Source organism: Falco cherrug, chromosome 12 (assembly GCF_023634085.1).
Source record: "Falco cherrug isolate bFalChe1 chromosome 12, bFalChe1.pri, whole genome shotgun sequence".
NCBI classification, from domain to species: Eukaryota; Metazoa; Chordata; class Aves; order Falconiformes; family Falconidae; genus Falco; species Falco cherrug.
The window spans coordinates 6,868,739-6,890,759 of NC_073708.1; the positions used below are offsets into that span (position 1 = coordinate 6,868,739).

Sequence of the window (22,021 nt, forward strand, 5' to 3'; positions counted from 1 at the left end):
CATTTGGGAGAAAAGAAAGATTATTTTTATAAAGATGACTTAGTTATGAATACAAATGACTAAAAAGTGGTGCCCTAGTTTCGACTGAAGCTGCTTCGGGAATGCCAGCATCAGCGCTGGCACTGCTCTGCAGCTGAGGTTTAATAAACATTGCAAAGTCCCGTTCTTGCATCCAAACCCAGAGCTCTGCCACGGCTCTTTATTTTGATATCATTTGCATGTGGACTGAACCGGCAAGTCAAGCCTGCACAGCCGTCGGGGGGAAGGAAATAAAAAAAAAAAGCTTTGAGGAACATACTGGCAAACCCCTGCGGGGCTCAGGGAGGTTTGCCAGGGCCCGAACCTCCCCAGCCCCTGAGGTGACAGGGGGGAAGCCGGGCCCCGTGAAAGGTGCGCTGGGCCGGCGCCGCCTTCAGCCCTCCCCGCCACCCCGGCTGCACCAGCGGCGCCGGGCTCCGCTCCTCAGCGGGATAGGCTGCTCCCCGGGGGCGCCGCCGCCGGCCGCCCCGCTGCTCGGCTGGGAGGCCGCGCTTCAGCCAGCATGGCCGCGGGCGAGGGGGAGCGGCGTCGCGCCGCCATGTTGGGAAGGTCCGCGGCAGGGCCAGTTCTCGCGAGACTTGGCCGCTCGCTCCCGCCCTGCCCCGCGCCGCCGCTCTCGCCGCCGCTGCCGCTCCGTGTCAGTTGCTGGCCGGTAATGGCGACGGGCTGGCGCCGCTGAGGGGGCTGCGCGCCGGCGGTCAGCGGAGCCGAGTTCGGGGCGCCGCCAGCTCCCGCCGCCCTGCTGTCTGCTTCTGCGGGATGTGCCGGGACCTGCCCCCGGGGCAGCGGGCGTCGATCGCCGCCACGACCAGGTGAGGAGGCTCCCCCGCGCCGCCGCCGCCCCAGGCCGCGCTCGGCCCGGCGCCGCCGGCCGTTGCTGTCCCGTGAGGGGCCGGGGCGGGGCCGGGTTCGGCTGCTGGCGGGGGCTCGGCGGCCCGGGGTGCCGGCGGCCCAGGTGCCGGCGGTGCTGCCGGCTGTCACTTGGCTCGGCCTCCGCTGGTGCCGCCGCCGGGCTCCGCCGCCCTCTGCCTCACCCGCCTCAGCCTTGAAGTCTCTTTCCTCTTCCAGTTTTAACTTGTTTTCTCCTGCTGGTTATATCAGGGGTGGCGGAGGAAGGCGGAGGGTCGGGCAGCTCTGGTTCCACTGTTGTCGCCTTGTATGGGAAAACCGCCGGAACCAGGCTTTTCGGGGGAGCCGCGCCGGCTCGGCTCGCTGTCCGCCCCCAGCGCTGCCCCGGGCCGCGCCGGGCCCCCCTCGGCAGCCGCCCCGCTGGACTGCGCCGGGCTTGCGACGGCGCTTTTAAAGTTTAAATGTGTAGAGGGCACGGGGGGCTTCCTGCCCTTGGGCTGGGGCTGGCTGGGCTGCGGAGGAGGACTGGGATCGCTTGGTGTCAGCCCGCTAAAAGTGCGTCTTTGCATCCTTGGGTAGCATCTGCCCCGAGTGCTTTGTGACTTTGTTGTCATTTCATCTTGGCTGTTGTTGGCGTGAAGGTTTTTATGCTAGTGTGACTGTGGCTTTTTCTTCTGTGGGTGCAGTTTTCTGTGGTACAAAGCCTACTGTTGATGTATTTCTTCTGGAATAGTTTATCTGTCTTTGTCTTTGGATATAAGCTCTATCTCAGTGAGCAAGCGTCTCCTGGCACGTCACGTACATACATGCACATAGGGGTTTATGTGTTAAACAGCTTCATTGTGTAGATGAACCATCCAGTGTCTTGCAATTGAAAATTTACAACTTCGCTCAGTTCTGCATTTTTATCATCTTAAATTCCTTCACAGTGCCTGAGAGCATACAGGCTTGAAAACTCATTCAAGAGCCTACAGCGACCAAAAGTATACTACTTGTGGGACAGGCATGCTGGAGCTGTAGACAGTCGGGTGCTTGATTGTTGTTTTGCATGTGAGCTCAGAATGTTCTGTCGGTCTGTCTGCATGGACAGGCTCAGTTACGTGAACTGCTTGCTCTTTCATACAGTTCTGGTTGCTACAACAGTTTCATTAGGTCATGCTTTAGATAATTAAATGCAACTGAGGGTGTGGCCACGCAAACACTGTAAACTGTTGAAGGCTTCAGTTTCTGTGACGCTACCTTAAACAAAGGTATGCTGCATCCACTAAATAGAGCAACTTAATTTATGTAGCAATGACACATTTCTACAAGGGGCCATGGTACTGCGGAAATTATACTGCTGATTGGTGTAGGTCTGGTAGACTCCCTAGGCTAGGTGTAGTGTTAACTGAAGGAATGTGATTTTAAAACTATAAAAACACTTTGTGTGGATTTGCTTTACTAAGCTTACTAAGCTTTGGTGCATAGCTTAAGTTTGCCACTGTAACACTGGAAAGACTTTACAGATATAACAGTCCCAGTGTGGATGGTGTCGTTCATGTCTTCAGATAACTTGATCAGCAATTTGTGCCACCATAGTAAAAGCATACCTTAAATAGGTAAGACTTTAATCTTGGAATTGCTGCATTTACTCTAAAGGTTTTATTGGCTTGCGTATACTGAACTTTCTGTGTCTCCTTGCACCTTCCACTAGACATACTGCTGGTTTCTGCTGAGAAAGTTATGTCAAACACACCTGTGGATAAAGTCGTTAACGTGATTAGTCTCGTTTACTTTAGTGTGCCCAGATGAGGCTGTAGTCCTGTTAACATCTTTAAAGTTAGGCATGTGTTTGACATCAGGAGCGTTAGTATGCATAGCCCTCGAGCTATTTTATATTGCTGTATCAGTGGCGGTTAGGTGAAGTCGTACAACATAAGGTGAGTGAGCATGATGTGCTGTTGCTGCTTCTCTTCCCCCACTTTGACCAGTTCTGGCATTGATTGTGCAGCAACCTGACTCAGTTTGGTAAACTGGTAGAAAACCAACCCAACAAAAAAAAGAGTGAATAATTTTCTGCTGGGTTAGTGAGCTGGACTGGCTTGTGATGCAATCAGATGAGCACTGCATCTATCACAGAGGAGTCACAAGTTTGCTGGGGAAGGTGGGGAGGAATATATGCATTCCTTCATCACTGCCAAGTTGTTCAATCTCAACTCTACCTTAGAAATTTACATCAGGAGCATGACTTTTTTTTATCAGTACAGCAATGCTGTTTGAACTGGCTACTAATGTACATGAACTAATATAATTAATGCTATTCAAACCCGTCTAGGGTGTATTAATAGGAGAACAGGTATAGTGGTTTAATAAAAATAACAGAAGGGTTTTGGTAGTTGAGTGCAGAAAGAAAACCTTTCCAGTATAGTTAATATATTAGGCACATGGCTGGATCACAACGAGTATAAAATTTATCCATAGAACAGATGCAAGTGCTTGGAAGATACATATATCTTTCTCATTGTGCTATTGATGTAATAGACTTCAACGGACTACTGGATTGAGAATAAACTTACTTGTATGCATAAGTTTGAAACCTTTATCAATATACTGGGGAAAGAATAGAGCAAATAAATTAACTAATCAATTATGCGATGTCAGTTGAAACTTACTGAATGCTAACAAAAATTCTGGTGTGTTTTAGCTTCGGAAGAACACTCCTCACTGATGGCAGAATTTCACACTTAGTTCGATCCATGGCAAAAGAGTGTAAAAGCTTAAAAAAAGTTTTTCTCTGATATTTTCCAGTCATTAACATGATGTGTTATGATTGCTAATAGCAAAATACATTAGGTGGAAGTATGCTGAAACAGAAAAGTCTGGATTTAGGGTTTAGTCACTTTAAAGCTTTTAATGGGATAGAATTATTTAAATATGAGAAAATATTTTATTGCTGTTTTTAGCTAGTTCAAGGAAGTGTCTTCTCAGCAGAGTCCTGGTATCAGTCTTTGTAATTCCAGGTCAGAGACACAGCTGGTGGTCACTGTTCACCTTGTCATGGGGTTTTGGTTTGTTGTTTTTTTTTTTCTTTTCACATCTCATGTCATTGAGAAGTTTTTCAGACACTACTTCTGAATGCAATTTCAAAGCGAAGGTGTCAAACTTGAGTGAGTGACATTTGGCATATTTTCCCTGAAGTTTTCATGCACTTTATTCTGATTTGACGAAAAAATAGCCATCAGTCTGTAGTTGACACAGATGCAGATAAAGTTGCTGCTCTGCTTGTATGTGCTTGGTATTGTTGAGCAGTGGAAAGCTGTTGTCTTAGACTCCCAAAATTGGCAGGTCTGGTTCTTGTACTTGGCTGAGAGGATTGCTTGTGAGTTCCATGAAGATTCCTCCGAGTGGACTGTTCCTTGTGAGCTGATACAGGACTTGAAGAATTTGAGCATATTTTGCTGAATGGATTTATTATGGGCTGCAAGAATTGAAATCTTCTACTGTGCAGTTTCTAGTAACTGGAGATGGGACCGAGTGAACTTTTGTTTTGAAGGCCAAGGAAACAAATGCAGGAGTGTTTTATTTGCTCTTGAAATGAGGGTATGTTGCTTATTTTCTTTTCCTTCATAAATGCTAAGGTCTTTGAAGTCAAAGAAAATACAGAACTTCTGAATGGACAGGCAAACCCTTGTGTGCATCTCCTTAATAAACAGATGCATTATCTGTGCCTTTGTACTCAATTTCTTCGTGAACAATGAATTGAGTTTCACTAGCTGTCACAACATTCATTTCAATAGGTTTCCTCAGAGTACCTCCTAGCACGTGATGTAGCAGCGTAAGACATTCAATGCATTTTACTTTCAGTAAAACTGCTAATCCATTTTTAGTGCCAGGGGTTTTTTTCATCACTTTTGCATCACTTGTGATGCATCAGAGACACTTCTGCGCAAGTTGCCATGTCATCTTGTGGCAGAATGGCATTGTAAATGTCCATCCTCATGTACAGTTGGAGAGAATCAGATTGAGAAATGTTTCATTTATAGAAAAAAAATATATATAAAAAATATATAATATAAACTCACTATAGTTTGGATGCAAATTTAGCAGCTGGCTAATGCCAGTGATTTAATCTTACAGCTCTAGGAAACATATTTGTATTTTTCTTCTGTATTTTCTGACATTTGATGGGTGTATGACTGTTGATGTAATTTATCTTCCTGGTTAACAGTTAGAGGTAGTGACATGTGCTTTGAAATTCTTTATTACTTTTCTGTTTGCATGTGTGTTGTATCTTGATGGCTCATTTTTTTTAATAGTACCTCAATATCCCTAAAAGCTTTTAAAATGGTTTTCTAGCTTAAGACAGATCAAATTTTGTTGGTGTGTTTCTTTCACTTTTGAAGCTTTTTTTGGTTTTACTTACTGTTTTCCAAAATCATAGTGATTGGAATGTGAGTTCTGGTATATTTACTGTTTGCATTATGAGACAAAATACTGCGTATTATCAAAACTTTTACTTATTCAGAGTAGCTAACATGCAAAAGCTCCTTGCGAATTGTTGATGTTTGTTACTTCAGATTTGTCTTGCATCAATTTTACGTAATTGTGTCCATTGTCTTTACATACAGCCCCACTCTTGGGGTGCAGCGTAGTCTGGACCGGTAAAATATTTCTAAGTCAAATAGAATTAGCAGCCGGTCAGATTAAATACCAGAAAAACTACCTTTAAAGGCACTCCAAATAGTTTGAACTCACTGACTTTTTAGCTCAGCACCGCTTAAAAATCCTGAGAAGAAAAATCCCCAGCTTTGTAGTAGAAACAGTTTTGGAGGAGCAAAACAGAGATTACAGACTTGAAATCCTGTGGTAGAGAAGTGTTAAGATGAAGATTGTCTGTGAAGCATCGTGCAGTTGGAGCTGTACTTGAATTTTGAATATTAACTTCCTTTAAGAACCTTTGCCCCTGAAATACATTTCATTTGAAGGCTTATTATATAAATGAACATTGAAAAAGGGTGGGGGAAGGACCCACCTGATTCTGCTGAGTCGGCTAGAGATTCAGGAGATGTGGCACTTTTTTGACAAATATCTCACGTATTTGTTTGTTGTGCTGGAACTTGTCCTCAGTCCTGAGGAAGGTCAGCAAATCACCTGCATCTAATTGCATTGAGAGACAAAATTTTCTCAAAACATGTTGAGGCCAAAAAACCCCACAACCCAGTATGTTACTGATATATTAAAAACATTTTAAAAGCCCATAAACATAACCAAAAAAAAAAGTCTTAAAACAACATATTATGGATATTTTTAGCTCTTATTTAAGTGGGATAATGCAGTATGGTAAAGGCTTGGATTCCAGAAAAATGAGTAGGTAAAGGTATTTGTATTCCAGACTCAAGCATATCATCATAAATTGTATTCTGTGGTATTTGAGAAGACATGGAAAGTGTTTCTGGCATCTTTAAATAGAAATTCCATCACTTTCAGTGGGCTGGCTCAGAAAAATAGTTTGCTTGACTAAGGTCTGATTGTGTCTGTCCACCTGTGTGTGTCTGTTACTGCCAGTAATGCAGAGCTGTAGCTGCACAGGCAGAGCTCCGGAGGGTCTTTAAGATTCAGAAGTCAACTTTCAATTATTTGTATGTGGAAATGTAAAATATTTTTGTAAACAGGAAAAAAACATCCCTAAAACCTTTTATTTGTCTCAGCCCATTTCCCCTGTGGACAAGTTGTCTGCCCTGTGTGAGTCATGGGTGCAATAGGATACATGGTAGCGGGGTGTATGGACTCCTGTGTTGCCCTTGAGCTCCAGTGGTATCTCCACTGGTAAGAAGAAGGTGATGGGAATGGTTCTTGTTTTCCCCAGTGCCACTCACTCTCCTTGAGGTAAAGGCAGTAGCAGCTTCAGGCATTTGTTTTAGGGGAACAACCATGGTTTATGATACGCAGCAGCAGCTAGTACAGGACTGGGACTGATCCAGCTGTTCCCCAGTGTTTCCATTCCTTCTCATTCTGCTTGCATGGGGGTTGTAGCTCATGGTATGACGTAGTGGTTACGTTCTTTTTGCTTTAATAGTTTTATCTATTGTCAGACCTTACCAGATTCCCAGTCCACGTTGCTTTACCACATAATCCCATTGACTTTCTGCCTGAATAAGGCATGAGAGACCAAGGCATAAAGAAAGGGAAAGATGGTTTCTTTTATTGGCACTGCTGCCTTATTGCTGGCCTCTGCACTGTGAACCCATTTCGTAGGAAAACCTGCCTTTTTGGGGATTAAACACCTAAGAATATCCCATAGAAGTAAATACTAAGAATTCATTTCTTTCTCTACTCTTAGCAAAGCTTCATCTTTTCTTTAGTGGTATCCCTTGTGTTTTTATAGCAAACAAATTATTGTGGAATACTGTTCCTTATGCATACTGGGGTTTTTTTTCATAACCGCAAAATGTTAGTGAGAATAACGCTGGGTGATCTCTTGCTCACATTCTCTGCCTTCTCTGAAACTCTGATTCAGTTTCCTCTCCTGTTTCTGTGCCATGACTTCCGAGTTTCCTCTTTCCTTTTTTTACTGAGGCTATGCTACTAAAAAAAAAAATCATACTAAGGATACTTGGAAAAACTTTACTATTGGACCAATATACCATTTTCTTCCTTCTTGCCACTCTCTTATGCTGGTTCTTCAAAAGCTCATTCTGTTTCTCTCTCCTTCCTGTCTTTCTCTTCCTTTTTATATCCTGCTTCTCTCCCTGTTTTTCATCTCTTCACATTTTTATTTACCTTTGCTAAGTGCCTTCTACTTCCATAATCTCTCAATTCCTTTTGTCCTCTTAACTATGTTGACTTGTTATTTTGTTATCCATTGTACTTTTCAATGCCATCCTTGGTATATTTGGTAGTAAATGTAGGGCTGGTTTCTCATCTTTTTTATTTGGCAGTGGTTTTTCTTTTTGTTTCAGTTTCCTCCTTCCTGGTGCCTTCCCATGCACTTTCTGATCTGTCTGTTCTCATCGGTGCCTTCCCATAGGAACAGTGTTTGCAGAAGAGAGTGGTTATCATGTCCCCTGTCCACACACAGTGCCCCCACCCCTAGTTTCTTCCAGGAATTTGGAGTATATCCTTTCTTTGCTAGTTTCCTCTTAGGTCTTTATCTGCAGCAGTTCTGCTGTGCCTTCTGTTGTGTATTTTTTTTTTTTTGTTTTGTCTTATACACATGTGTAGAGAATGAGATGGGCACTTGGCGTGGGATTGTAATGTCAGAACATAATGGTGTTTGTGTCTTAGCCCTTCACCCAAGACAAGGGTTGGCAAACCAGCCTTGAATGAACCTATGTAGTATGTCTGTCTCTACCAGCCAGCAATCAAATAACCAGGAGATCGGTTTTGCCAATTCCCCAGTCCACTTTTTTTCAAAAAACCTGCAGATAACCTTTTGCCATCACTGCTTTCTCCCCAGAAGTTCTTCGGCATTTCATCCATTGAGCTCAATCTCTTCTTTAAGATCTATATTAAAAAGTGATGGATCATTTAGTTTGGTAAAAAAAATCTTTTTGAAGCAGTCATTTCAGAATGTAATTTTTACAATGTGTTTCTTCTTAAAGTTTTTCATGGGACATTGTGACAAATTTTGTATTGATGTAAAATGTATTTTTAAAAGAATTTAAACTTCCTTTGCATAAATTTTTAATTTTAGTATTATTCTCCGATCAATATTTGTTTCAGTGTATTTTAGTGTTTAACTGGTCGACTACGCTGCATACAAGTCCTATAGACAGACATGGTACTGTGTCTTGATTTATTTCTTTTTTCTCCCCCAGCCCCTGGCTGTACCCTTGATAGCGTTAAAGTGTCTTTACTGTCTGGTTTAACTTTTGCAGAGGCAGAGTATTGAATTATACAAGTACTTGTTTTTTGTAGGGTACTGCATATTCATGTAAGCTATAGCAATAGAAAGAAGTTCTTCTAGTAGTCTGTAGGAATTGAAAGGTTGATGGGAATCAACATAATTTGTAGATACGTTTTGGAAAGCTGATAAATTTCTCCCACCCTTCCAAAGGAGGGAGAGGGGGACATCTAAAACCCAAACCCTTACACTTACAAAGATTACATTGCGATTGCAAACTACTGTGGTGTTGCCTTCCTGAAACTGTAGACAGCTCCAGAATGCTCTGTTCTTAGATGTCTTTTTTTCAAACAGCAGCAACCTGAGTTAAGCAAAACTGCTCGTTGGATCTCAGCTGGCTGCACTGATGCCAATAAGAGTCGCATTGTACGCTCGGAGCCGGCACTGCAGGTATTTGTTAGGAGAAATAAAGCAGGATGCTTTGTGATTACTTTGTGGCTTGTACAGAAGGGAGGAGAGGTTGAGTGGCCTTTCCTAGAGGGATGTCATATACTTTTGAACCGAGGCATTGAGACAGAATTATTGACCGTTGTGATCGTCAGCAGACATCTGAGTTGTTAGCAGAACTAAGGTGTTCTCAGAAGTGTGTTCACTGTTTGTCTGACTTACGTTCTGTTCAGCTTAGGTAAAGTGTTAACTGCTTTTACTTGATTGTCAGGGTGAAAGGTATAACAAGCAATTTCAGACTTTTTTAATTAATCTGGTACTTTTCATAGAGAGTTAGGGAATACATAGAGATATTACAATCCTACATTCACAGGGCATCATAAAATAAACTATATAGATCTCTGTGTGTGTAATAATAATTCTAGTCCCTGACTAAGTTCTCCTGTCTGTCCTAGTAATTGTAATGATAAGAAGAAATCCCATGCAATTACGTGAAGAGGGATACTTAATCCCTTAAGAAACAGTTGCTGGCCCAGAAGTTCCCTTATGCTAAATTTACATATTAAGCAGGATTTGTTATGTTTGTGTTATGGCAAGAAACTGATAGTGGTACAGTAGGACATTTTCAGCGGCTCTCAGAATCTGTTCTTTATGGGAAGTTCCGGCATATCTGTTAGTGTTTGGTCTGCTACAAATGTAGAAAACAGCTTTTTGCTCCAGTGATGGAGAAGAGCAATTAGATGATTTCCAGGGCAGGGCGGTGTTGTGGTTTAGAGCATGAATGATGTGAGGCACAAAGCTGCAGTTCTGCATGAATGAGCTCTGCAGCACCTGCCCTAGAAGCAGAATTTTCTAACTTCTATTGGCTCGCTGCCTATAACTAGATTCTTAAAAACCAAAACACCCCCCACTTCTTTCTATAATTTCTGCATTATTGTGGACTTCAATAATATGTGTGTGTGTTTCTGTATGTGCACATATAAGCTCACATACCTTTTCCACGCTCTTTTGAACATATATTTGGATTCTTTAAAGATTAAAGTGAGAACTGAAGGTCTTTTAAAGCCCTGTGTTCTTGTTATTCTTGGGGCATAAGAACAGTTTTGTGGGATAACTTGCTGCCATAAATACAGGCTATGTGACTGAATTTGAGAACCAAACTTCACTGTTGGTCAGTGCAAGTATCCTTAAAACCATATATGATAAAAATCCTTGTCAAAATAGACAGGCAATGATCTGTTCCAGTAATTAGTACCCAATGTTCAGTTTGTGGGATATTTGGTCACCTTTTATCAAAAGAATGACCTTTATATTTGAATGCCCTTTTGTGTGGCACACTATATAGGGAAATGAAAGCAAAATAAATTTTCAGACATTAAGAAAATTAAGGAAAATGATATCTGGGAGTGCATGAGAGAAGAAAATGTGCCTTTATGGCTCTTTCAGACATCCAGAACTTCCTGTATGAATTCTGTGGTCATCTAATTTTTCTTTCCCTAACAGAGAAATGTCCTCAGACTGTTGTGAAGACAGCTCAGTAAATGTGCCACCAGATAGGAGGTCCTTGGTGAGAAGGTAGTGGCAGTATGACTAATCAGAGTTCTTGCTGGCTGTATGAGCTCCTCTTCGCTCTCTTAAACTTACTTTTCTTCTTACATAGCACTTTAAAGTCTGTTACAACTTTACATATGATAGCCCATCTTTTGCAATGAAAGTAATGAGAAATAACTATTTGCATAGATTACCTGCCTTTTCTTTTAAAAATTATATTTCCTGATTGAGTAGCTTTTCTTTTTTTTTTTTTTTTTTTTTTTTTTTAATCTCCTTTATAAAAAAACTCCTTTGGTAATAGCGGCTGCCTGGTTTGTTACTCAGAGTTCACGCTTTTTCAGTTTCACTGTGAGTCTTGCCTTTGAAGTTCACAGGAAAACAATGGCAGCTCCAGTCCTGTCTGTCTTTCCTGGCTGTAGTGTCCTGCTGCACCGTTCTGTTCTGCCTTTTCCTTTAGCAGGGATAGGTGACACATTCATCTGTCATTGCCAGAACTGGGTATTTTTGCCAAACGTTTGTAGGTTCAAGCCATGCAGTGCTGCCTCTGTTACCCCTTCATGTGCAGTATTTCAGTGTGGTCATCTTCAGACTTGCTGGAATACTCGCGGCTGTGATCTAAATTCTGGGTTTCCTTTTATCAAGCTCACTCTTCTTTGTAACAAGTAAGAACAAAAGCAAACCCTTCTGTATCCACAGAATTACATGGTTTCTGAAAAACTGCAAGTTGTAAACACGTTTGTGATTTGGTGCCCATTTTCTGATCTTGTTCATGATGTGTTTTTGAAATCATATGAGTTGAACGTTCATCTTAGTGATCAAGGTTATGTTCTCTTTAGCATAAGATACATTGGTTCTCACTTTATACTTCTTTGATTCTTACATGACTATTTTTTTGTAGCTAAATTGACACAATGTGGAGCAACAAGTCAAATGAGGTGCCTCTACAAAATCCAAGACATAACCAAAACAAGGATGCTACCAGAGGTATGGACTTTCTCTGTTCTATTGTCTTGTTTGTGAAGATGTTTTATCATGAGTTGTTTGAAACTTTGGGGAGCTTTTATAGAAAGCATTCTCCTGCCTCAATTTGAAAGCTAAGACCATGTGTTATATGGCTTCTTTTTTTGCAGGGGTAGCAGTTTCATGCTTTGGTCTGCAGAGTATTTGCTGATCTGCATTAGGAATTGCCAGCCTATGGTATGGTTGCCAAGATGGCACAGAGACAGATTTATTTTTTTTTTCTGGGTGCTGTAAAGGAAGAACAGTGCAGGAACAGAAACTGGGAGCTGTAGGCTCTTGAAAGAAGTGAGGAAGAGCCTGAGAGGCAGTTCCTCCTGACTCTTCTTCCTCAGTTCCAAAGTGGTGAAGAGCTGAAGACACTTGAATAGCAGCAGTACATTCCCACTAAGGTGACTTGCAGCACTTTTGTCTCCCTGAACTGGAGAGATCCTGTTAGCTTTTTACTGTCATGATTACTCTGTAATTTGGGAAAGGAGGGGGCAAAAAAAAAATTATAGTGCATCCCTGAGAGGAAGAAAGCTGTGGTCTACAGAGCAGCTGAGTCTCATGTTAAGTCTGTGGTTCAAGATCAGTCTTATGATCTACACTATGACAAAACTGGACTCCAGAAGTTATTTTGAAGGTAGAGACAGATTATATATCTGTATCTGTAAGAAGACATTATTGCTGATTGTTTCCTGTCATACGTTCAGTTTCTTCTAAAACTATGTACCTTGTGGAACTGAGGTGTTCTGTAGACATGAATCACCATCTCCTGAAGTCAAAGCAAAGCTGTTTCTGTGCTACTTCCTTGACCCTCTTCCTTTCTGGTGTTGCATTTTACCTCAAATGAAATGGGAAGGTTTTTTACTATCAAGAAAAGGGGTTTTTTTTCAAATTTTTTTTTAAACTTTAGTACTACTACTCTCCATGGTTCTGATGCATAGTAAGGTTTTGGACGTTGCATTGTGTAAACTATTAGATTGGAAGAAACCCATTAGAAACCAAAAGAAGAGGGGAACTGAGGAAGTAAATATTTTTAGAAGAAAATGCTGCTGCATCCTACTGAACTAGCTTGCACATAGGGCACATGATATGTGTTTAGATTAAAAGGCTGAAGCTGATTAGTGCCTCCTGCTTGTTCTTTGCAAACATTGCTTCTATTTTATTTCTAGGGTGTACAGTTCAAAAAGATTACTATTCAAAATTCACGTGTTCAAAGCTTGATTTTTGAGTGGAGCCTTTCAGTGACCATGTATTCATGCTTAGTTTACTGAAGAAGAAAATGGAAGGGGAAAAGAAATAGTTAAACTATAGTCTAATGGGAAAACATAAGATATTGGTGTTGGGGTAGATAACCAGCTTTACTTTATCTTCTAAATATCTTCTATAATTTGTGGTAGATTTGCTTTCAACTGTAATAATGCATTCAACCTAATCTAGTGAACTCATTACATTTTACATTAAATACTTTATTGCTCTGTTAAGATGAGTCTTGACTAATAATAGCCTCTTATAGAGAAGATTTACAGGCTGAACTGAGTCATGCAAAGAACTTGATTAGTGAGCCCATGGAAATTGTTTTGAAGCAATGTTTTATTTCATTGTTTTCCATGTACTAATGAGAAATTTATTTCTTTGTTTCTGCCCTGTAAGATCTAACCGCAGCATGGGCTACTTTTTCGCAGACTAAGGCTGCTGTAAGTACTGATTTTTTTTTTTCATTTTTTTTTTTTTCCTTACTCCTTTTCAAATCAGTTAATGGCTACAAAAGCTGTAACCAAAGTATTATTTTGCTCGGTGATTGTTAAACAAGTTGAAAATAGGGCAAGCAGTTGGAGTACATGCATGCTGAACATGGTTGCATCTTGGAAAAAGTTTTCTACATACAGCAGAAGAAATTTTTGCCATGGCAAGCTTAGTCTTGAGTGTAGTAAAATGTGCAAAGCCTTGAGCGTAATATTACCTTTCTGTTTAAGAAAGAGGTGACTTCTCATTTTTCTGAACACTTGAAAAAACTGTTCTCTCCTGCTTACCCAAACCAGTCAGAAATTGGGACACCACTAGTGTATTTCATAATTTTCCGTCTTTGAGCACTGGAATTGCTGTCTTTCTGTGGGAAGTAGATGCTTAAGATACCATACTAGTTCCTAAAACCTGGCCTCAGTGAAGCCAAGCAGCTTGTTTCTTTGGGGAATTCAGCTCTTTCCTATAGCCTTGTCCTGTCTTTTTTTAATAGCTGAGCATTGGTGTGGGGTTTTACATGTGGAATCTGGTACCATGCTCTCTTTTGAAAAGAGTATTATAGAATTTATTCCAAGTGGAATTAATATTTCATTCAGGCCAAGCATTAAGACTCTGAATGGCATGTTTTTATTCTTTTTTTCACAACAGCCTACTTACAGAAACAACAGTATGCAACAAAACCTGATTTAGATAACCTTTTTAAACAAAACTTCATAATCTGAGGTAGTTTCTGGCCATAAGGCCATACAGTTTTGCAGCATCAGCCTTGTGAAGTTGCTTTTGCCTGCAGTTTTATTCTTCTTGAAAATGGGGGGAAATTGGTCATCTTAGGGGGAAAAAAACCCTGTAGCTTAAAAATTGAAAGCAATATTCTAACTTAACATTATGTTCAAATTCTAGCTGCGTCATATAGAGAACAAGTTGGAAATAGCTCCCACCAGCACAGCTGTATTTGATTCTGTCATGGACGCCAAGAAGCCCTCTGCTAGCAGTAGCAGGAAAATAAGCAGAAAGGGTAATGTATTGTTGCGGACATGGCGTGTAAGGCAGGGGGAAGCCACTGTATTCTGGGGAAACTTGATTTCTCATCCCTGCCCGTAAATTGTCTCCTGCTAATGATCTTTTTTTGTGAAACACTAATTGCCCAGGAGAAAATAATGTTTTCTTCCCTTAGCTTAGGAAGGACGGTGTGCTATCATAGCCACTTGGTTAGAGGCAGTGAGAGAACTCTCCCCCACTGTGAGTGAGCAGTGCTTATCCCATTCCATTACCATGTTTTTGTGGCGGTTTTGGGTAACGGTTGTAGATGCCTATGTTTACACTGGGCTAGCTGTTTATTTTTTTTAATGTTTGACAACTGTTGTGCCCTAATAGAATGCTAAATCTGATGCTTCCTTGATTTCATTTAAGGAGAGCATTTGCTTGTAAGAAATAAGCCCTTATTTTAAATACTATGTAGAGCATTCTGGTAGCGTGCCACTGGAGAACAGACAGATCGACCTCTAGTGGCAACACAGTCAACTTTCACAAATGTAATTACTTAAAATTAATGTTTAAGCATTATTATTTCTCTTTAAATATGCCCATTGTTTCAAGCACTTACCACTTTGCTCCTAGTTGTTGAAATCAGGTTGTTGAAAAAGAGAAGGAGTACTTAAAATGCTATTTTGGAGTCCTGCTCAAATCTAAGAAAAACTGTGTTCTTAATTGTTAAGCCCCAAGAGCTTTCTCTTTCTGGAGAGATGGGTACATAGAGGATTCTTTGATTTCTGCTTCAGCTTCCCGGTCCTCCAGCCAAAATAAATCAAGCAAGGAGAAGTCCTCACGGAGCCCTCTTCGAGTGACCACTCTTGAAAGCAATGTGAAAAAAAGCAATCGTGTGGAATTTCGTGAACCGTTGGCTTCATACAGGTTAGTGCTGGGGCAGCTGACAAAGAAAAAATATGCTAAGATCAGAGTTAAGCGAATAGTGATGATTTTGACAACTCATCAAAAATTGATTTGATTCCTCCCCTCTGCCAGCCACATGAGCAGCATGTGATGTTGGACAGAAGTGTCTTCCTTTTTAAAAAATGTTACAAATTTATTTTTTGTTTAGTGAATATGAGTTTACTAAGTCCAGAGTGTTGAAATGGAGCCAGATCATCAAGATGATGTGGCTGTGGCCTCAGAGATTATCAAGATGATGTGGCTGTGGCTTCAGTGGCCTGATAGGTTTGATAGGTATTTAGTTTCAGTAATAAGGACCAAAAAGAGTGCTTCCTCATGCTTTTCCAGCATTGTTTCATTAGTTCTTCAGCACATGTTCCCAAATGTATTACCATAAGACACTGTAGAGCAAAACCATCTAGTACTAAGGATGCAGTTGGCTTTTGTGTGTGTGAGAAACTCAAATATGAACAGCTGTATTAAGGGGAAAGAGTGGTACAGAATATTGCAGGCCATAGAATGTGGTGTGGCGTGTGAGCAATGAAGGAACGTGTGGAAAGCCTGTTTTTCCTAGCCTGCATTAAGTACTGTAGTGGATATAAGGGGCCTCAAAAGCTTTCAAAAAGAAAGAGAACCTGCAGCAGAAATAAACTAGTTATAACTTGCTGTAATATCAGAGCCTAGAAGACTTGTACCATAACTTCCTCAATTCCTTGTGTTCTATATGTAGCGTGTGTTCTTCACACAGGCATCCCTGATGAGTAGCTTGGTTGGGTTAGTAATAGGTTTTTATTGGATTCTAATGCATACTTTGCATTTTTTTCTGAATGTTGCCCCAGTGAAGTCAAATTGCTGTTGACCTGATTAGAGTGGAGTTGGAAGAGTGTGGTTTTGTTTTTGTTTTGGTTTTGGTTTTTTTTAATTCCACTACATATCTATTAATGATTGTTATCCTAACCTCTTAAGTTTTGGGCTGGGTAATCTTGGGTCAGTTTTGTTAACTGAACAGCTGTGTTGTCTACCTGATCTGGAATAACTTGCATACATCAGTTATTTGACTTAAAAACATGTAGTAAATCTTACAGGCTTCAGGAGAAGAAGAAAATGAGAGCAGCTAGACTTGTGTCATTATATCCAGTCAAAAAGAATAGCCTTCTTACAGGAAGAAGTGTGTGTGGTATTGGGGGAGATAAATTTGGGGATTAACATCAGAGCTGCTATGTTAACACGTTATTCATTCTCTGAGAACAGCCTGTAGTCGATGCTTAAAGTGTGCATAGGAAAACAAAAGCAGATAATGGGTAGAACAATCTGTGTGTGTATTTATATACATTTTTGGTGAAATTCTGTGCAAATAAACCACTCAACTTTTATGTTGATTTGTAATGATTACTACACTATATAACAGGAGTGTGCTACTAGAGAAAGAGAGGTAGACGGTTTTGCAAGTAAAATGCTATGACCTGGCTTAAATGAGTTCTTTAAACATACTTGCTGAAGAAGCAAGCCAAGTAGCTTAGCTGCCGGATTTTCACATCTTCAGCACTTCTTTGGTAAAAATGTTAAATACATTTTTGCCCTAACAACATATGTACCATGAGTCTGTTCAAATATAGAGACTTTTTCTGTGAAAAAATGCTAAGAGAGCCTTAGTTTGTTGAATTATAAGCTTTCAGTAAGCTTTACATTTGTTGCAATACAGACAGTTCACTCTGAAATTCTTGTCAGGGGCTTGCCTTTTTAATGCTAAATACAGGGCAGGGTTTTTTGGTGCAGTTTATTTGTTTTCTCAGCTAGTTAATGTGCTGTCAAGGAGCTCTGCATGTGTGCATTGGTTTGTTTTAGAGGACATATTAATTATGCTTAAGTTTTACACTTGGGTTTTATTTAAATCTTCTTTAAACTGAAGGGTGACATTGCTGCTTGCTGATTTTCTACATGCCCTAATTTCAGCTCTTCAACTTTATATATAGTCCTGTTCAGACAGAGACTGCAAAGAACAAAATTTTGAACAGAAACCTCTTTCAGTTTTGTCAGACTTGCATTGTTAAATGTGCGGTGATCAAAATTTAAAAGAACTTGCCTTTAAAGTGGAGGCAAAGTGTAGGAAGTAATTCTTTTGGTTAACAAACATGTTGAGTTGAAAGGTACCACAGTTTTGTTTCTGGTGGTGACTGTTTCTTTTTCCTTCCGTTACATCAGGGATACATACAGTTCTCTACCTTACCACGGTTCTAGTCAACTTGAGGCCAAGCAGCTGCTCTCTACTTTGGACTTCAGTGAAGCAGAAGGGAAGACTGAAACAACAGGCCATATGATATATGACCGAGATGAGCGGGATCTACACAGCAGAGATTTTGAAAGCCCATGTTCTGCTGCAGATGAGACTGTTGTTAGATATTTGAATGACAGACCAGCAGTTGATGCCTTGCAGAATAATGAGGCATTTCTTAAGGTTGCAACACCTCCACGATTGGAAGATGAAAAAAGTAGTGGCTCCAGAGGAGATGAGAGTAGCACTAAAACTCCTCAGAGTAACACATCCCAGGACTGTGAACTAAAAGCATCTTCCCCTTCTGCCACGAGTACTTCTAGTGCTCATAGGCTGGAAATCTTGAAACGGCGTCAGCATGATGCTAAGTTGGAGAAACTGAAGGAGCGGATTCGAAAGCAGTGGGAGCATTCTGAAGAGCTAGTTGGCAGAGGACAGCACTCGGGGTATGCTGAGCAACCTGTTGTGATCACAAACATGGAGAGTGCAGTGACTCCCAAAGTCAGGAAAGTGGCAGTTGCACCTGCCGCTCCATCATACAGAGGTACGGAGGTGCAGGACCCCTCCCTGTTGGTTATATGTGGTGAAGGAGCAGAGTTCAATTCATTGAGCAACATGTCAGAGTATGGATGTGACTCATAGCTGTGTTTGGGCAGTACAGGAGTGGATAGCATGGTTTGATTACAGGACAAGAAGGAAAATAAATTCTTGCCAGTTTACAGAAGTGTGGATTCTTTCGAAACTCTTCCTGTCTCTTCTTACAACTTACTGTAGAAAAGAAGCTTGCTGTATTCGTGTTTGTGTTTATTTCAATATGTTTTTTTATGATATCAGAGCTTAATAACATTGTATTGGCTGAGAAAGCCTTTCACGTTTTGAATAACCTGTTCTTCACCCAGTCCACTGTTTTCCAACTGTGAGCAGGTGGCAGACTGGTATATTGCTTTCTTACCATTAGAAATTCAAGTAATTCCTTTCTTACTTGGCAGTTTCCCACCCCTTCCACCCTGAAAAACTTTATTTACATTTTACACAGTTATGTTAAACTCTTAAATTGTTTACTTTCAGGTTTCAATCCTGCCGAAACAAAGATTCGCGCTCCAGATGGAAAGATCTGGCATGAGGAAGAATTTCACATTAGTCGGGAGCTGTACAGAGATATAGCACTCCAGTTAAAGGGTGAGACTCAAACTGAGTTAAGTCACACAACCTTCTCTTAAGAGGCAGAGAAATATATTTCGTCAAAGTCTGCAAAGTCATGGAAACAAAAAAATTGAAGCAATGAGTGTTAAATTATTGTACTTCTCTCCACAGAAGTAACTTGAACACTAAAACAAAAAGATCCTTCTGCCCATTCTCTCATTAAAATGCTTTTAATAGAAAATCAATACTGAAAAGAAGCAAATTATGGCTTTTCTTTGAAACAGAAAAAGAAAAAAAAGTCTTCATTAGAACAATCTTTGTTTAATTTTGTAACATCTCTATACATGTTTGCATGAATGAATGCAATTTCCTTTTTAGAAAGACAAAACCACATTGGATTTTGATGAAACCTGTATTATCTCATGGGAACAACTTAGATTTTTGAGGGGTTTGCCATTTTTTAACACCATGAAAGTGGTATGTGCACCATATACAGTATAATGAAGCCTGAATTCTACTTCCTTCAATATGGTGTTAACAAATTGTCAGTCCTGAAGCTTCTGTGGGAATTGTTAGTGGTTTAGTTGGAATGTATGGGAATCTAAAGGGGAGATGGGGGGGCATGTGCTGTGGAAAGTGGAGTACGTAGCCTGCAGTAAAGGGGTATGCCTTCAGCTATGTGTGATGGTGAGATTATATGTCATTAGGTTGGTTTAATATCTCTGAACTTGTAGAACTTTTATTGCTTTATGTCAAAATTATCCAAATCTTGAAGTTCTTGGAGAAATTTGTGTCCCAGATATTTGTACACATGGACGTTTTTAGACATCTTACCTCGATTCCCTGAGGAGGGGGAGAACAGGTAGACCAGAAGATTTAAGAACCCTTTTAAATAATTTAGATTTTATTTCCTCTACAGCTCTTTTACCTTCAGTATTACAAGGCTTGGGTAGGATATGGGAGGGGTGACTGTAACTTGCAGGGGTAAATTAACAGAACGTTGCTTTTGGGGTTTATTCCACATGAAGGTGTAGGAGAGAATGTTGAATGTTAAAAGCTTAGAAAACTGTTACTTATTCCTCTTTGCTTAACGGTCTTTTGAAAAAACATTAAATACCATTGTTGCAAAATGGCAACACAGGAAGAAAGATCTTTTTTTAGGTGATGAGCTCATTTAGCAACACAGTATTCTGATGCTTAAAACTATGAGCAAAGACAATTAAAAAATACTGTGTTTGCTTGACTGATGTGCTGCTAGAAGACCAAAACAGTAATATATGCTTTATGTTTTCCAATGTACTGCTCCAAAACCCAGCCTTTATTAATTTTTCATCTAGAAAACTGTAATACCATTGGTAGCTCTTTTCTCTGGGTGATCTAGGGTGGCATGCCCAAGTGTGCTTTTTGATTTGTTATGCTGGTTACAGCAGAGGGCTGTAAGATTGAATTGCTTTTGACTGACTGGGTTGGGGGAGGGGGAGGAGATCAGGTGAATAAAAAAAGAAGAGAATGGAAAATAAAATCCCCAGAGCACCGCTAGCTTTGCAGCTTAAGTGTTTGCATATTAAAAATAACTTTTCTCATTGGTTGAAATGTCTAAGACCAGAGGAAAATGCGATGAGATTGTAAATCTGTAGGTGTCTTTGTATGTTGATAGTATAGTGGCTGGTATGGAAATTATTAGATTCCAGTTTTCTTTTGCTTGTACAGCTTGACAAGGTACTGAGGAATTTTTCTGGAATCACTCATTAAAAAAGTTTAGAAAGAAGAGCTGCTGCTTTTCAGTAAAATTGTTTGGCAAATACGCCATTCAGCATCAGTCCATGAAAGTAATGCCAGATTTCTAAGACTTTCAATGCACACTAGCATTTTAATTATTTTTTTTAAGTTTTGACAAGCATAATATAAATGACTCATGAGCTCTTTATAGAAATCCAGATTTTTGAAAAGTTTCGTTGAAGAGGTCCAGTTAAAAAGGTACTTGGATCATGTGTTCAGTGGACTTTTGTCTGCAAAAGGAAGGAGCTGCGTGTATATGTTCACCTGGACTCCTGTCCATAGAACAGCTGTTGTGGAACATGTCTCCTTTCTGACCTGAAAAGGTTATATTGAATAGCTGATTCCAAGTGATCAAATGCTGGTGCTGCATGTAACACGTACTGTAAATGTATTTTTAGATTGTCAGACACTATCTATCCATGTGTTAATTCTATATTAAAGTTACAGTGTGTGGAGTTTCAGGTGTGTATGGTCAGCTGTATCAAAATTGTTCTGTGCTCTCTAGTGCTAAAATAAGCTATAAGATAATTTAGTAATCTACAGAAGCTTTGTTTTTTACTGCAACAAGATTTTACGTGTAAGCGTAGACCATACAGAATGTCTATCTTTATTTAGTAATTAGGCTGAAGGATATTGTGTGGACCCTGAACTTCCAGTAATTCTGTCTTAAAGATGTTTGGGATTTGCCATACTAGAACAAATTGCTGTAATACCAACAGAGTGAGCGGGAAGCAGCCTGCGGTTTCCTGGAACTAGGAAGGAGATGTTTGTCACTGAAGGAGGTGAGGAGGCAGGGCAGATTTCTGAAAATGCAGTCGCCGAGGCCTCTAGTACTTGATGCGTTGGTTGTCTTCCCTGTGCTTGTTGTCAGCCTCAAAGATGACTGGAAAATTTGTAAGGAAAGGATATTAAGGGGGAGAAAGTCTCTTAAAATGCTGTTCCCACATCCTGTAATATGGCCTGTTGTTCTGTCTCTGATACTTGCTATGGGCATCCATCAGAGAGTGGATTCAGCTGAAATTAGGGGCTGTAAAAGTTAGTATTGGCAGATACTTACCTAAATAAAGCTTCACATCTATCTGTGGAGAGGGTTGCCTCCTGGTTGTTTTAGGTTCTTTGACCACATTCTTTATGGAAGAGGAGCAAGAAAAGAGTGGTGGTAGTGGCCGTGAAGTTCCTTATCTACAGTTTGCTTTTGGGATTAAGAAAAGAGCATCTTCAAGCCATGTAAACTAAAATGCTAGAATAAGTCTTTGAGATGTCCAGTGTAGAGTGCTGAGACTGATTATACAGCTTGTCTATGCTTTGTGCCTTAGACAGCTAGGAAGCCCACTCAGTGGGATGGTGATTGAGCCACATCTCAGGTTTTGGTTTGCCCTAACTTGAAAACATGGGAAAATATTACTTTATCTTTGGTAAGTGTTCCTGGCCTCTCTAAAGTGTAA

General features: G+C 40.4%; 1 protein-coding gene across 8 annotated transcripts in view; it reads left to right on the forward strand.

Moving 5' to 3' along the window:
* The first annotated feature begins 473 nt into the window (after nucleotides 1–473).
* The window catches only part of CEP350 (centrosomal protein 350), a 76,476-nt gene continuing 54,928 nt past the window's right edge, over nucleotides 474–22,021 (forward strand). For 2 of the 8 annotated variants that reach the window (XM_055725117.1, XM_055725119.1), the window contains exons 1-7: nucleotides 474–851; nucleotides 11,607–11,692; nucleotides 13,364–13,407; nucleotides 14,354–14,468; nucleotides 15,232–15,364; nucleotides 17,585–18,198; nucleotides 18,723–18,833. In XM_055725117.1, the coding sequence (XP_055581092.1) occupies nucleotides 11,620–11,692; nucleotides 13,364–13,407; nucleotides 14,354–14,468; nucleotides 15,232–15,364; nucleotides 17,585–18,198; nucleotides 18,723–18,833 (1,090 nt within the window). In that variant the 5' untranslated portion in view covers nucleotides 474–851; nucleotides 11,607–11,619. Of the gene's footprint in view, nucleotides 852–9,064; nucleotides 9,161–11,606; nucleotides 11,693–11,838; nucleotides 11,906–13,363; nucleotides 13,408–14,353; nucleotides 14,469–15,231; nucleotides 15,365–17,584; nucleotides 18,199–18,722; nucleotides 18,834–22,021 lie in introns of those variants that run through there. The other 6 variants (XM_055725120.1, XM_055725121.1, XM_055725118.1 and 3 more) reach the window with 5 other exon arrangements.